Source organism: Trichomycterus rosablanca, chromosome 4, assembly GCF_030014385.1.
Source record: "Trichomycterus rosablanca isolate fTriRos1 chromosome 4, fTriRos1.hap1, whole genome shotgun sequence".
Taxonomy (NCBI): domain Eukaryota; kingdom Metazoa; phylum Chordata; class Actinopteri; order Siluriformes; family Trichomycteridae; genus Trichomycterus; species Trichomycterus rosablanca.
The window spans coordinates 21,674,354-21,691,608 of NC_085991.1; the positions used below are offsets into that span (position 1 = coordinate 21,674,354).

The 17,255-nt window shown below is 37.4% G+C and overlaps 1 protein-coding gene across 3 annotated transcripts in view; it reads right to left on the reverse strand.

Annotated features, from left to right (window-relative positions):
* atp6v1h (ATPase H+ transporting V1 subunit H) overlaps positions 1-17,255 on the reverse strand; it is a 71,893-nt gene that overhangs the window by 42,560 nt on the left and 12,078 nt on the right. For 2 of the 3 annotated variants that reach the window (XM_062993082.1, XM_062993083.1), the window contains exons 5-9: positions 16,225-16,338; positions 9,735-9,839; positions 5,081-5,134; positions 4,095-4,192; positions 1,890-2,082 (exon numbers count right to left, since the gene is read on the reverse strand). In XM_062993082.1, coding sequence (XP_062849152.1) covers positions 1,890-2,082; positions 4,095-4,192; positions 5,081-5,134; positions 9,735-9,839; positions 16,225-16,338 — 564 coding nt within the window. The remainder of the gene's footprint in view (positions 1-1,889; positions 2,083-4,094; positions 4,193-5,080; positions 5,135-9,734; positions 9,840-16,224; positions 16,339-17,255) is intronic. The other variant, XM_062993085.1, reaches the window with a different exon arrangement.

Here is a 17,255-nt window from a genome sequence, read left to right on the forward strand (position 1 = left end):
ACATGTGTATAAAACCAAGCACCTAGGCATGCAGACTGTCTGTACAAACATTTGTGAAAGAATGGGTCGCTCTCAGGAGCTCAGTGAATTCCAGTGTGGTACCGTGATAGGATGGCACCTGTGCAACAAGTCCAGTCGTGAAATTTCCTTGCTGCTAAATATTCCACAGTCAACTGTCAGTGGTATCATAAAGTGGAAGCGATTGAGAACGACAGCAACTTATTATGGTGTGGGGTTGTTTTTCAGGAGTTGGGCTCGGCCCCTTAGTTCCAGTGAGAGGAACTCTTAATGCTTCAGCATACCAAGAGATTTTGGACAATTTCATGCTCCCAACTTTGTGGGAACAGTTTGGGGATGGCCCCTTCCTGTTCCAACATGACTGCGCACCAGTGCACAAAGCAAGGTCCATAAAGACATGGATGAGCCAGTTTGAGTGGAAGAACTTGACTGGCCTGCACAGAGTCCTGACCTCAACCCGATAGAACACCTTTGGGATGAATTAGAGCGGAGACTGCGAGCCAGGCCTTCTCGTCCAGCATCAGTGACCTCACAAATGCGCTTCTGGAAAAATTGTCAAAAATTCCCATTAACACACTCCTAAACCTTGTGGAAAGATTTCCCAGAAGAGTTGAAGCTGTTATAGTTGCAAAGGGTGGGCTGACATCATATTAAACCCTATGGATTAAGAATGGGATGTCACTCAAGTTCACATGAGTGTGAAGGCAGGCGAGCGAATACTTTTGCCAATATAGTGTATCTCTGAGCAGTAAATACCATGAACTGAATTTGCTGAATTGCCCACTTCTGGAAGAAGTGGAACTTGTCTCAGAAACTCTCGGTTTATAAACAATCCTCCTCAGTGTAAAATGTTAAACTTCATTTGTTTGAAGATGGTCTTAAAAACCTTTCCCAGATTGATGAGCAGCAACTACTGCTTTTCTGATGTCATGGCTGATGTTGTTTCTTTTTGGTACGATGTAGACACACACCTTAGTGCTCCAGAACACCAAATTGCTGAACGTTCGGCTTTTATAGAGGTAGTTTTACTTGTTGATGAGTAACTCATTTTGTGCATTAAATTAGTAACACTTGGCTGCTATTAACTTTTTTATGATGGCAAAGTAGGAAGGGTGTACTTACTTTTTCCACCTGGCTTCTAAATGTTCTTTAATTGTGGGGGGGGGAATTATTACGCATTTAAATCTGTTGTGAATGTTTGTTTTTAACAGTAATAGTGCAGTTCACACAATTGTTATTTTGACCCTGATGGATTAAAATATAAAACTGAGGGAGAGTGTGTTTTTCCAATAACTGTACACATATTGCATTCACAGCATGCAAAATATCCATCTTGGCCAAGGAGGGCCATGGGGTAGCACACACCTACTTCAAGACTTGTGAAGCCACCTGCAAAGCGCTTTAACATGCAGAGAGGATTATACTATGCTCTTTGTATTCCACCTGCATCCTAAACAGACAGTCGGCTTTGCAGCTGCACCAGTAAAGAGGTGATTTCAAAACTTTACCTTGAGAGGTCATTAGTCCTGATATTCACTGATATTTTCTTAGAAGGTGAATAGCTTGGGTGGATTTAGTTATGCATAATGTTTTTGTTTAAAATTATTATTTAAAGATATCATATTTATTAGAGAAATCCAAGAAATGTAAACTGTATTTTACTTCACTAAAATCCCGTGACCCACTAGACCATCTTTTATTCTTCAGTAAAATCAAAGCTTGAGAAGAACATGGCATATGTGGTAATTTTGAATGCAACACCATCTGTTCACCCAACATTTTCCTACCAAAGCATAACTTTTTTTTCCCTGTTTTTAATGATTTTTTAATTAAGAGTGTGTCATTGTGCCAGGTGGCCAAGGTGTGCTTACTCTGAAAGCAGCGAGGATGATGCGGGTGACCTTCTCTTTGACAGATTCCTGCAGGATATCAGAAAGGGCGGGCACCACGTTGTAGCGACGCAGTTGCTCGCAGAGCTGAGGACTGAAAGCTAGGAGCCATACGCAGAAAATCATCTGATACTGAAGCTGAAAGCCACACTTGTTACTCAGCACTGCTGTAATGCTAAAAAGAAACAAACAAACAGAAACAGACCCATGACACTCTCATACTGCATGTTCATCTACAGAGACCCCTGATAATGCTTTGTGATAAGAGTGGGGGGTACTTGTCAAATGCCCGCCAATCAACTGCAGAAACTGATAATCAGAGGCTAATTTACGGACTGAAGAGTGAAAGTGGTAGTAGTATTTTGTAAGTACAGTGGTACCTTGAAACTCAACATCAATTGGTTCTGGGAGTGGCATTGAGTTTAAAGGTATTTTTTCCCATTAGGATGTATAGGAAACCTGTTAATGCGTTCCATGGTCTTGAGGAACTGCATATATTTTAGGCTTATGTAAAATAATGGGGTTGTTTTTGACACTTTTACACTGAAAATTACACAAATATAATATATTAGCCCTTCACTTCTTTATTGTTTCCTTATGCTTCCTAATCGTGAAGATGCTTAATCTTGAAATACCGTATTCCATTCAGTAAAGGCGCGTTTACATAAGAAGCAGCACACTAGCTTTTGCGCTGCTTTTTAGCGATAAGCGTTTTAGACACTCAAGTTTAAAAGTGAAACAGGAGAAAAATCCAGCTAAACACAGATACATGTGGAGCTTTCAGAGTGGATTTGACTGTTATTCCACACAAATGCAGATTCGTCTCATATGCGTACTTTGATGACGTTTTACTGCAACGCTCAAGCCAAGCATTGAACAAAGTGGCTGGTTATTGTTAATTAATTTTTTTTTTTTTTTTAAGAGTTTAAGGGAAACATTAAGTTTCAAATTTTTCTATGAAGAGCGTACAGTTTCAAAGATTTTGAGTTTGGGGACATTACAAGGGAGTTACAAGGTACCACTGTATAAACAAATTTAGAATTTGTTTTATTTTCCTCTTCATAATGCAGCATATATTTTGAATAGGAGACAGATCTGTCTATGAAGACACCCCGCAAATATTGCAGCATATGCAAAATCCAAATATACTCCTCCACATCAATATGCAAGTGAGCCATGCTATGGGCACTAATGCACCTCTATCTAAAAAAACAAAACAAATGAAAGAGAATGAATGATAATGGCTTTTGCACCTTTCGCTCAAAACAGTGTTGAGGGTCCTTTTCATCCTCACAGTAAGGTTTTTTTTCCAAAAACAAGCTGAAAAAGAGGCTAATTTAACCACAGCCCATGTTTCCACTTTTTCTGGTTCACCTGAGATGAACTTGGGGCCCAGAGAATTCAGCGACATTTCTGCATAAAATTGATGTATTTGTCTTTGTCTGATAAAGTTCAGAGTTGCATTGCCTAATGCAGCAGTAGACTGTGGTATGTGACAACAGTTTTCCAAAGTACTCCTAAGATTATGTGGCTACAAGAGTGAGATTCATCACATTCTGTAAAACTCCCTAAAGCAATATTATGTAAGCTAGATGGTAAAATACCAAAATTATTTAAAATCTTGCATTAAGAAATGATCTTTTTTTATCTTTTTTAACAATTCTCTCATGATTTGGGCCAAAGTGGTGAGCCACAACCCATATTTGCTTGCCTCTGGCTGGTCTTCCTTTTATACCCAATCATGATACTCTGAAAAGTTACTAATTCATCTGGTTATAGTGGAAAGTTTCTAAAGATGGACAAGTAACTTAATTGCTAAGCCATCTTTGCAGTAGGTAATTTGATATAAAATAATGTGACGGGGACATCACAGAATAGCAACCATAAAAGATGCAACAACCTAACGTTTGAATGTAAAATAAATAGGGCTATTCATTTTACACAAGCCTAATAGAAATAATATTGCATTCCTGACAAAGTGAATTAATAACATTATTCTAAATTTACCAAAGGACATTATTAATTAATTAATCAGTTTACAGGTGAGGCAACAGAGTAAAGCAACAGAAGGTCCAATGTGTCACTGAAGGATTTTTTAGTTTATAGTTTTGTTAAAGGTGAAATAATATATTTAAATTTTACAAATGGTGCAATATTAAACTTAAGCAATAAAAAACTTAAACTTACCAGTTCACTCCATCAGCCTCAACCCAGGCGAACCTGTACTCATTCACTCTCAGCATCAGTTGAAGGCAACCAGCAACGCACTGAACATACTGAGAGCTCTGTGAGAAAACACACACACACACAAATTTGCATGCATACAAACATAGACAAACGAGACAACAGGGCAACAATTAAGAAATGAGCAATAGAACAATTCACAGAAGCAAGGGAAATGGTGTATGGGATAAGCCCATCCAGGAGAATGAAACAAGGCCACCAAAGTAACATCTATTCCATTCAATCAATTTGCATTCAAATAGAAACGTGCACCACTTTTAGATCTGAGACAATCTCTAGGCACATGCAGATTCAGACACAGACTGTCCCACAATGCAGAAGAGACAAAGCAGTGGAGTCTGCAACCTAGACAGGGTGAAAGAGGTTAGCAGAGTGGCTGAGAGAAGAGAAAAGATTCAATTAATCACTGCTGGAGTGGTGATGTTGCAGACCAGCATGAACGAACTACACAGAAAAGCTGAGTACTTAAGAAAAAAGGAGAGATCATGAAGAATGACAAATTAGTGGGCTGAGACTTCTAGAGTGCTGAGAGGAAATTGAATTAGAGCCCCTGCTTTCATCGTCCCATCAGATAAGAAATGAGGTGTAAAAAAATTTTTATATGAATGTTGAAATGCTAAAAGAAACTAATGGAGGACAGTAACCATCTTCCATTATTTCCTTCACCTACAGAAACATTTGCAGTTTAAAAATCATTTAGGAGGAAATGCACTTAAATGTTAAGAAAAAGGCAAAAAATCTTTACATCTGTAAAAATCACTGCTAGGGCTGAGATGGCCAGTAGCTGAGAAGCATAGCTGTAGTAGTATAGTGGAAACAGAGTGCAGGTGAAAAGAGAGATGCAGCAGAGTTCAAGTAATGCTGCTTTAAACTGGGTTGCCCTCGTGAAAGCTGACTGGTCATTCAGCTCTCTGAGGCATTATACTCACTTCACTGGGAGAGATGGTTCCTGTTCCTGTTTCTGCACCTGTACCGTGTAGTTTCTAACAAAAGATAAAAAAGAAAAGCATGTGTGCTGGAATAACCACTAACTTTTATATGTACTGGCCAAGCAGATTTACCCCACAATGCATAACTCGGATGGATAATTAAAATACAGCACAAGAATAGGATATGACACTCCAAGCAAAAGCCTTTCTATGTTCCAGCATGACTATACTGAGCATTTTTCCCCTTTTCTGAATGAATGATTCCTCTCAGCTGGTCCTGTTAGGGGTTGCCATCATCCATATATTTAATAGGACATGTTTTTTACACTGGACAATCTTCTTGACACAACCCTCCTATTAATCCAGGCATAGGATCAGCACTAACGGTGCACTGATATGTGTTCCCAACAAAGGCTAGGTTTATGTAATGTAGTGTGCCCAGCCTGTTATAGCCTACAGCAGCTGACAATAAAACCTGGATCTCAGCAATGCTATTGGAAAATCGTACAGCTACACAAACATGATTGGCAATGTTGAGTGGGATGGCCAGAACCCAACAATGGACTGGCACCCTGTCCAGAGTACTTCTGCCTTGAGCAAGTATTTCCCAGTTGAACTAAACCCCCCAAAACCTTGACCAGTATCAGAGGCTATGCAGTCAACGTTTGGGACTGAAAACCACATATCCAAAAAGGATATAACCTGGAATTGAGTACAGGTGTATTTGCACAGCCCACTCCTTTGCTAAAAAAAAAAATCACACATTAAAAAAAAAAATTAAAAAAAAAAAGCAGTGAATTCAAAATGTGCAGATAAGCATTGACAAAAATGCTTCATATAAGACAAAAATAATCATATAAGACAAAAATAAAACATACTGCAACAGTTCACTTTGTCTTGTTTGTGAAAAAGGGGTTGTGTGAATGATCCCTAGAACACTATACTTCAACACTGCTTTTCTGAAAATGCTAAGGGGTATTACAAGTCATCATGAGCTGTTACTGCCAACAATGAATGCCAGCTTCACTAATTAGACTTGTATAAGACTATTATAAGGCCTTATTAATTCAACCTACATTTTTATAAAAGATGCACTAAAGCAGTTACACTAAAGCAGTTGCTACTTTTGTTCATGTGTGCTGCTTGAACTTTACATATAAATAATAGTGTATAGAATTGAGTATAAACATACAAAGCAGAAGAAGAATATTGATACATACGTGCAATTTTGACTATCAGACAAATGTCCATGTGCACTACTATTCAACCCTCAGCCTTAATACTTTGTAGGAATATTTTTGCCCTGATAACCTCTAATAAGCGATTTTAGTAAGTGCTGATATGCTTCTGTCACCTCTCTTGTGGCTCAAGGCTCAATTTCACCACAAAGGGGCATATAATTCTCTCCTAAAATGCCTTACAATTGTTCTGAATCCCAACTGTAGTAACACAATTAAGATTGCCCTTCAGCAGAACAACACCCTCACATTATCATCAACCCACCTCCATGCTTGAACATGGGGACAGTATTCTGCTGGTTATAAACCTTGCCTTTCCTGCATCAGACTAATCCATCTGACCAAACAGTTCCGGCTTAAATTCAACACTCAATAGAACTGTGTCTTATGACTCTGCATATTACATTCAGTCATATTACATTCGACCCTTTTTGTGCCTCTTGGTCAACAGTGGTGTGCATCATGGAGTTTGACCATGAAGTCATTTGTTAAGTGAACTTCTTATTGTTGCCACTGACCAGGTTATCATCAGGTTATCCTGTAAGTCTTCTGCAGTAACACAAGGTCTTTTAATAATATTTTGGGTTCAAGGTCTTGAAAATTTTCTTATACTCATTGCTCTTTGGATGCAATGATGTGATCTTCTCTGCCAGCTTTTTGTAAAAGTTCATTAGTTTTCACCATGGTTGCAACACATCTTGAATCTCTGGGTGGTGTTTATATAACACATCACAGCAGAAGAAAATTAAAGGTGGTTATTGAGTTTCCAACAGTTTAATCATGTTGCAACCAAACTTTAGGTCATATAGACCAGCAGTAGATCAGCAATATTATATAGGGGTAAAATATTTGTGACATGGTAATATTAAATAAATACCCTGCTACTCTAAAATACAACATAATTCATTTTCCTTATTTATTTGCAGTATCATTCAACTAATAAAGATTCATGTAATGCAAAATGTAGCCCTGCAAAAAGTTCATAGGTAAATACTTATTTTTTAGGGGATTTATCTTGGTCTAATTTGTTACATCACAAAAACTCAGCATTGTAACAGGGGTGTGAAGACTTATATCCACTCCTTTCACCTCTCCATCTAGTCATATCTAATTTCCCAGTTGTAAAAATTACCAAAAATTCAATTTTGTAGATGCCAATTGCATTTCCCCAAGATTTCCTAAGACACTCTGCTACTGAATATACTACTCATATTCACGTGTATTTGTAGTTAAAGAGGCTATCGCATTACATTTTATTCTTTATCGTGTAATTATATTTATTTATACTTATTTTTATATTTTATATACCCTACTCAATACAAGGCCTTACAAAGTTTCATTTGTATTCGATGTGACAATAAACCAAGAACTACTGCACAAGAACTGTGCAGGGATAACTGCACCACAACAAATAAACCCCACAGGTTCAGTCCATAAAACAATTTTTATGAGCAAACAGTATTATCACATTTTATCCAGTAAAAGAACACACATTTACATCAGAAACAGAACTGACTCAGAACAATGCTAAGTAATTAGCTGTATGAGTACATCAGAAAGCCCATTTTACAATTGAATGTAATTTCTAATTGTTATATGACTCAGGCCTTGAAACATCACGAGCGCTTTCATGTTCCTGCATGCCACAAACAATTGGTTAGAATCAAAGCAAATCTGACATCCATATACACAAACGGATGAGGGTCAGGATCAAAATAAACTGATATGTTAAGTGCACATAGATGAATGACATAAGCTTGGTTTGATCACATTTTCTTTTGAGTGCACCAGTCCGGTCAAGACAATTTATTTCCTTACCAATGTAAAATGGAAAAACATACTCAATGAGCTTTATGAACTTAAATAAGTACATTTTATCATTTTGATTGCTATTACACAACCATACGTAAATCAAATGTTAACTGGGCCACAACAACTTCACAGTGAGAATAACTTTCTTTGATTTCACAAATGCATTTAATATAATTTAACCTCTCATTCAGGGGGAGAAGATGGATAAAATGCAGGTGGACAAGTCTAATATAGCCTGGCTTAGTAAATACCTGTCTAAAAGAGCCCAGTATGTGCAGCTGAGAACCCGCTGGTCTGAATTTTGGTCAGTAGCACTGGCACGCCACAAAGAAGAGTGCTCTCCCACTTTCTGTTAACACCACCGATTTTTAGGACAGGTCAGATCCCTGACACCTTCAGAAAACTTCTGATGACTATCATCAGGAATGGACAAGCTGTAGAATACGGAGAGCTTGTTAAACAGCTTTTTTGAGAGGTGCAAGACGAACCATCTACTCAATTTCCTGAAAAAGCTCAGATCCCTTTTATGTGTGCAGCAGGATGTTAGCAATCTTCTAATTGATCAGGAGTGCTGGCTCAGTCTTGAACTGCTCTTTGGTTGAGAGGTAGTGGTGAAAAGGAGGACACTTGACACTTGCTATTCTGGACAACACATCACCCCTTCATGACATTCTGGTCAGACAGCAGAGTACCTTCAGTAACAGTCTCATTCAGCTCCACAGTAGCAAGGAACAGTAGAGGACATTTCTACTACTAGCGATCACACTAGAAAAATTGAAATTTTGATTGCAAGCCAAATCTTCACAAATGCTGTTGTAAAAAATTCCACAGAGACAGAACAAAATCTTGTGGAAAGCCTCCTCAGAACAGTACAGGCAGATTTGCAGGCACAAAAGCAGGCCAGTCCAAATCAATGCCAAAAGTTTAGAAAAAAATCATAGGGCAAGTAAGCTACAACGCCAACAAGTAATTCCAGGATTAGTAAACGTGAGGTTGCTATCCAAAATGCAAATCCAGTCTCACCATTTTATAGCTCACTAGTTACAACGCCATATTTTTCCTCTAATATAAAAGAGGAACACAATAGTCCAGGGTTTGTGTGAAAAAGTAAGAATCAGTTTTTCTCCGGCATGTATGTACATCATTTTTGACTAAGTCATATAAAAAAATTGTCATATTGGCAGCGCTTTGAAAAGGTCAGGCATTGAGCAGTAAAAAGGTCAGGCATTGAGCCTCACTCCGTATGAAATAGTTGCACAGCCAGCTCAAAACGATTATGCTCCACACCACGTGACTAAGTGAATGAATGGATTAAACTATAGAACTGTATTTTTTGTTTGCTTATCATTTTTTGTTCACTTTAGAGAGTAATAACTTGCCTTACTGTAATACAGATATTTTATTCGTTCATTTCTAACAATAACCACAAATAAAGTATAATACAGGTAGTTGAGATGCCTGAAAACAGTATTACAGTATTACACATCTTTATGCAACCTAGAGTTATCCATGTAGCGTAAAAAACATTATTATTAAAATCATCCATTAGATCCTATGTAAGTTTTTATTTCAATTGTAGTGTTAAAGCATGTACGCTTTTTTACCTGGGAACTGAGTTGAGTCTTGATCCAGTTGAAGTAGTAGTTCAGATCACTCCCCTCCATCAAGTCACGTCCCCATGCCGCCAACTTAGCAATGATCCTGGCAGCCTAAGAAAAAGAGAAAACATGCTTTTAGCAATTAATGCAGAAAATAAATAAAACATCAAGGTCCAAACACCCACAGACCTTTTTATACTAATGTATGAAAAAAAAAATTAATGAGAAACTGTGGAGGATCAAAAAAATTGTCAGATTTAATTAACATTACTAAGAGTCAAAGGTTTTATTCTACTGTTAAATTCAAATCTCAAGACAACAATTTTCCCAAAGTCAGAAGTCTAACAGAGCATAATAGGTCCTGTTCTCTAGAGAGAAAGGATGGCTTTCTTTTAGAACAAAACCCCTCCACCATATTGATTGGCCATTAAAAGCTGATATACGTCGTCCACGCAAATACAGGCCAGAGCAAGAATCAGGCTAATAATAATAGGCTAATAATAATATTTTCTCTTTAAATGAACTGTTAAAATGGCTTTAATAAATGTGATGCTTTTTAAAGGCATATAAAAAGCCAGCAACTGTGTGCATTGTGTTCAAAAGGCTGATGTTAATTTTCCTACAGCTTCACAACGTAAACAAATATGGAACTGTGCAAGAAATAAGTTTGGTCAAATTGCAGAAATGGAATATAAATGAGGCATTATGAAGCTCACAGTTTACAGTAAGTACTAGGGCTGGCACCAATCCGATACTCTGCATCAGTATCAGTCCGATATTGGCCCAAATCACTGGATCGGATATCGGAAGGAAAAAAACGTGTAATCCGATCTAATACTGTTGCTTAATGTAAACAACACTTATGTAAATAAGGCCATTGCTTGTTTGTAAAGCAAATAACACACGAAGATATGTTCCAACAGAGTGCCGTTTATTGCCAGCTCGGCAACTGCCGAAACAAGATGCATCTTGATGACATCCTTAACATCAAGATCTACAACTCATCTGCAACAGCCATTCAGAAATTAACACACACTGATCTACTTCAACTTTTAGTATTTTAAAAAAATCATTGTGATGAGTAAATTTAATAACAGCTCGAACGTAAGTGAAACCAAAAATGCTGCTACATGTTCTGTGTGTAAAAGTTAAAATAAAAACACCAGTTTTGTGATGTTGTAGATTCTGCATTTATTCCTTTAGAATACTTGTTTCACAGTCTGAGCATTGTTATTTAGATAGCTAGTTTAACCATGGTGCATTGAGGCATGTATTACTACTGCTTAGTTGTTTGTTACTTTTATCTACATAGAAGTTTGGCTCAACAAACATGGCTAGATTCATAAACATTGCTGCATCAAAATCTGTTTAAACTGTTTTACTTTATTTGCAATCTCATGTACTGGGAGGTTAATAAGTCAATAAACTTAAATGTAATGATGCAACAAGTTTGTGAAAAACATCTACTATACAGATTGGAAACCAACCATCAACAACATCCAGAAACACAGCCGACTTGAACTGGCACAAAAGGAAAAAGTATTGTGGTCTGACGATATTTCAAGACATTTTTCAAAATAGTGGACATCACGTTTTGCAAGCCAAACAGACAACAGACTGTTACCAAGGCAAAATTTAAAAGCCAGCCTCTGTGGTGGTATGGGGTGTCAGTGCCAATGGTATAAGCACATTTTAAAGGCAGCATTTATGCCCTAAGGGTACATCACCTTTGCCTTAATCCTGGCAAAACAATAGATCCTCCTGGACTGGAAGTGATCCTCGCACTCCTTGTGATTAAAAGATATGGCCTTTTTCTTTAGCCTGGAGAAAATTAAATTTAGTCTTAGGGGATCTGTAGACATGTTTCATAAGATCTGGCGGCCTTTTATCCTTCGATTTAATAGTCTCCCTGAATTACCATCCAAGAAAAGTGGAGGAAAATGAGAGGGGAGAAAATTGTTTTCTTTTTTTTTATTTAGGTTATCTAATTGCTAATAATTATTATCTTCCCACTGGTCTTTTCAAATGATGAGGGTTGTGTAAGGGTTCATTTCATTTTCTATTCTGATGTAAAGCTAAGAAAAACTGGTGACAAGTCGGTATAACTCACATTGTTAGTGTTCTGGGCTGTTTATCTGACATCATTGAAAAGTTATAGAATAAAAGAGCATGGAACAGCTGTGCTTTTGCCAAAGACAGGGAAAAACTACAGTCACCCATTGCTGGGAGATGGTTAAATGTAATCCAAGAACCACTAAAAATGAGTATGTTATTGGTTTAATGTTTCGATTATTCAGTGACCAAAAGAATTAAACATCAAAGACTGGCATGACATACCTATCTCTTTCAAGTGTAAGTAAACTGTGTCTGTTGATTGTGAAAATAATATGCCCTAAAATAAAAAATAATAATACATTGATATGGTAAAACATTTTATATTTTTCATTTGTGCTGTTATCATTTAGACACCTGTAAGATACACTTTCCTAACCATTACATTCTTTGTACAATCAAAGCTGTGTTCACAACACAAAGGGTCTGATATCAATCATCTACAACTACACCATGAGTCTACCTTGTGTAGTAGTGAGTAGGGGACCAAGACCAGGTGGGAGAAGGACCTAGGGGTGGAACTAAGAGAGGAGTGGTGGTCAAGGGTGCTGGATACCATTCAACCTTGTGCACTTGACGTGGCCTGATACAGCTTAAGTTAGTAAATATTATATATTATATTATAGCAAGACTAGGCTCGCAAAACTTAACCCAAATATCAACCCTACCTGCCCCGTGTGGTTAAGGTTATCTAATGGTTATTGAATATTATCTTCCCACTGGTCTTTTCAAATAATTAGTCTTTTCCTTATGTCTGCCGTGTACTTGACATTTTACACAGTGGGCAAAAATGTAGCCGGCTTCATTAAGAGCAGAGGTGAGGACAGCTGAGGTGATCAGCACAAACCTTATAGGTTCTTCTAGCACAGCATCACCCTTCCACTGCTGCATTACCCACGAGTGTAAAGCAATTAAAAGTGAAGGATTTCTAAAAATTAAAAGGTTTTTAATTTTGTATTATAGGTACACAGATACATTCAACTTCGCAAGGTCAAAAAAACTAGGATATTTATACACAGTGGAATACAAAGAAAAGGAATAATGAATATTTTTGAATGAATATTTTTTAAATGTAGTGTGGTGGAAAATTTTGTATTTTACTAATGAACATACAGTATATTCTTGATAGAATAGCATGGCTAATAATCACGAGTGTAATTGTTTACTTTAATTGTTACTTTAGGTTAAGTTCAGGACATGCTGGCCTTGGTGGACACGCTGTATCAAGCAAGTTTGTTGTGGAAGGTATAACGATGAACAGGTCTTTGTATTAGCTGACCTTGAGCTAGATTACTGAGCACAGCTGCATGAAGGGTTAGGAAAGAGGAGTATAAGAAGGAGACGCGGGGGGAGCAGTCACCCTTTTCTCTTCTGTAAACCTGTGTGAGAGTTTGCACTAAGAAAATGGTCAATCAGCTGATAAATAAATTGGTTATTTGCTTTTATCATTTACTCCGGTTGTCTGCGTCAATCTTTTGAGGTGTGTTGCAGGATCTCCGAAGCAGTAGACTCTCGTTCTCTGTTCAAGATTAGACTCTTGGATTACTAGGCATATACGAATACACTGCCTCTCGCCCAGTGTTTCAAGGTGAAACCAGAAACGCTGCTACCCTGACCTGCATAAAGTGGTTAATGAACATTACATACACTATATGATCAAATTTATGTGTACACAGAGCATTTTGTACATATTATTCCAAAACCATGGGTACTAATATGGAGTCTCTGCTCCCATACCCTGTCCTTCTTTGTGCAATAACAGCCTCCGCTTCTCCTAGTCTGTGTGAATTCAGCCAAAAGACCACTAAATTTAGGCACTTATGTAAGACAAGAAGGCCTGGCTTATGATTAACATTCTAATTCATCACAGAGGTTTTCTTGCAGGTTATGCTGTCATGTTTTAAATAATTAATTGTAATTTTATACAGATGAGCAACATGAATATTTTAAAAACAGAAAAATAAAAATATTTTTCAGTACTCATTTTTTAAAATCATGTTAAATTAAATTGTGTAAATAACAAATAGCAACAAATGATGGGAACTGCAAATGCTGAAATCGTAATATAATAATATCCATTAATTCCAGAAATTACAGCACTACAGTGCACCACACAGACTTAATTTTCTATTATTTTATATTGCATTCAGCTTACTTAATTCGATTATATCTGGATACTGAGTCTTCATCCAGAGGTACAATAGTGACAAGCTGTTCTATTTGCAAAGAGGGAGATGACAATGACTTCTATTCAACAGCATACTGAACAACATATCGGACAATACTGTGAACAGCTACTGAATATCTTAACTGAATAAAGGAAAAATAGATTCAGATCTGAAAGGCAGACCTATGCATCTTCTCCTGATCCTAATCACTCTTGACCTTTAGAGCAAAATCAAAAGCATCAGTCAGGCTATTTTGCTTTTGTCTGAGAAACAGCACACAATTTAGATCTGTTTCAAACTGTGAGACATTAATTAGCCTAGCTGATTCATGTGACCATTTTCTTAATACACTTTTTTATTCAATGCTTGGGTGGCACGGTGGCTCAGTGGGTAGCACTGTCCAAGCAAGAAGGTCCTGGCTTTGATTCCCAGGTGAAGCGATCCTTTCTGTGTGGAGTTTGCATGTCCTTTGAAGGAGGGACAGTAGTAGCCTATTGGGTAGAGCTTTGGGCTATCAACCGGAAGACTGGCGGTTCAAATCCAGGCTCTGCTATGCAGCCACTGTTGGGTCCTTAAACAAGGCCCTTAATGCCTAGTTCACACTACACGATTTTTGCCCTGATTTTCGCTCGCCGACTGGTCGACGCTAGATTTGCCGGCTCGGGAGCAACTCGCCGTTCGCTCGGCAATCGAAACTCGGCTCTCAATCGCTGTGTGTGAGCTACCCAACAACTTGATCTCAGTGGCTCGCCGAGCGCGAGATTTCTAGCATGTCAGATATCTGAATTGGAGTTGCCCAACTGGCAAGAGTGCTATGTCGAACAGCCAATGAGAACGCAAGATACAGGGTGAGGGGAAACGCAGGGGAGGAGTGTAAAAAGGTGAGACAGGGGCGTAATATAGTTTATATCACAATACATCGGCACACACACAAGTTTTATACAGTATTTCTGACCTTATCGTTCTCTACAAAACATAACAGCAACATTGCATTGCAAAAATATTTATTACCCTCCAACTCACTATAGAACAATCCCTGCTGCTCGTGTAGTCAAATCCACTCAGATTCATTATTTTTTTCTCCTTGATTTTACGCCAGCGCACAAACATCAGCGCACAAACTTTGATCCCTCACTACTTGTTGATGTGCATTTTTGGACATGGTATCATTAAACCTGTCATCACTTTTCACTTTGTTGTCGTCACAGAACGTAGTTTGGGAGACCAGAGAAGCTCGTCTGCGATTCCAGTTGGTGATAGATAGTGTAGTGTGAAACCCCTTATCACCGATCAGTCATGTAGTGTGAAATACACAACGACTTGAAAGACTACCGATTACAAGATATCCAGTTGTGTAGTGTGAACTGTACTGGGACCTGACGACTTGGAAAGTGGTGTAGTGTGAACTTGGCATAACCCTGTCTGCTCTAGGGGTGCCATACGATGGCTGACCGTGCACTCTGACTCCAAACAAGCTGGGATATGCAAAGAAATAATTTCATTGTACTGTTTCCTCTGGGAGCTCCGGTTTCCTCCCACAGTCCAAAGACAAGCAAGTAAGGTGCATTGGAGATACAAAATTGTCCATGACTGTGTTTGACATTAAAAATCTTGTGTAACCAGTAACTACTGTTTCTGTCATGAATATAACCAATGAATGTAAAACATGACGTTAATATTTAATGCTTTCTTTGTCATGCACTGATCAAAAAAACGGCTTGTTCCAGTGGAAGGTATCTCCTGTAAAGGCATTTTATATTTCATCAGTTTTGACATTTGGTGTCATTTTTAGATTTTATTAGTTTTTATCTTTATCTTTTCAATATCAAGTATCATTAAATTTGTTAACCTCTATCTGCCTATATAAAATGTTTTAAATATCACCTTGAATCTTTCTGCAAGACAACAAATCTGTTTTACTGATTCCAAGCATAACATAGAAACTCTGGATGTCCACCAGTCTGACAGAATGGCTTGTGAACTTTTAGTGTTATCTAGCAGATTGATGCAGTCAGTGCAGGTTTTTCTTTTAAAATCTCATGTCTGGTCAGCATAATGGCAGCATTTTGGTTTGTACTGAATCAGTAATAGAAAACAATTTCACCATGTAATTACAGCTTACACAGTTTGCTCACAATATGATGTTAAGCAGTATTTAAAGAAAATAATTCCTGGGCCTCTAATTGCATTGTTGCTGGATTTTAATAACAGCTTACCATGTGAACTGTGAAAAGGTCCTGGCGATTCAGCATGGGCAGGAAGTAGGACCATGCTGTGTTTTTGGTCTTCTTTGCATAATCAAAGAAAATGTTGACTCTCTGATGATTTTCCTGCAACAAGAAATAAAGCATTATTTTTACGTGTTCGGCAAAAAGAAAAAAAAACTCACTAATTAACAAACGCCTAATGACATGATGTATTAATCCAGTTCATTTCAGCTGTTGATCCATTTCCTAAGTAACCCAGATTTCCTCATGATAGGGATAGTTTGCGTGCATGTAGGCGTAAGGTGCAGTCGTTCCTCTGCAACTAAATCATTTTCCTAATACCTGGAGTTTAAATCTGCTTGCTTAAAATAGTTTCAGGGTTTAGATTTAGAACTTAAAATTACATGTAAAAAAGTTCAGGGATGGACTGCAAACGTAGTCAAAAAAATCCAGTCAAGAATGCTCCTGTCCACTACATATGAAAAGAGTAAATGTCGTGCAAGAGCATGAATATGAGACTATTTTCTTTCATATCAAATTAGGTATTATTAAAATCCATAGGTAACCAATCCGATTTAAATAAAAAAAAAAAACACTAAGTGGATCTGATTAGCCTAGGTTTAAATCAGATGACATCTTAACATATTATATATTTAAGCAACAGAACATGAGGGGGCGTGTTATTCACACTAAGACACAATCTTGAGTGTTCTATTACAAAATACAAAAAAAAACTAATTAAATTAAAGAACCCCTAAATTGTATACTAAATATGCTTTAAAACAGACAAAACCAACAGCCAAAAAAAGTAGTTTCATAACAAATGATTTGTTGCTATACAACAGTAACCCCCTAGTAATTCCTTAGCCTGCCTTAACACAACAAGCTACCAAAAGCACATGGTTTACATAACTCTACCAAGTAATGTTAGTTTTAAATACAAAGTACAAAGAAAAAAGACAAAAAATAAAAATAAATCAAATCTGTTTATATTCTGCTTATTTCTAGCTAATTCCAGTGTGTTTACGGCAGATTCAGAA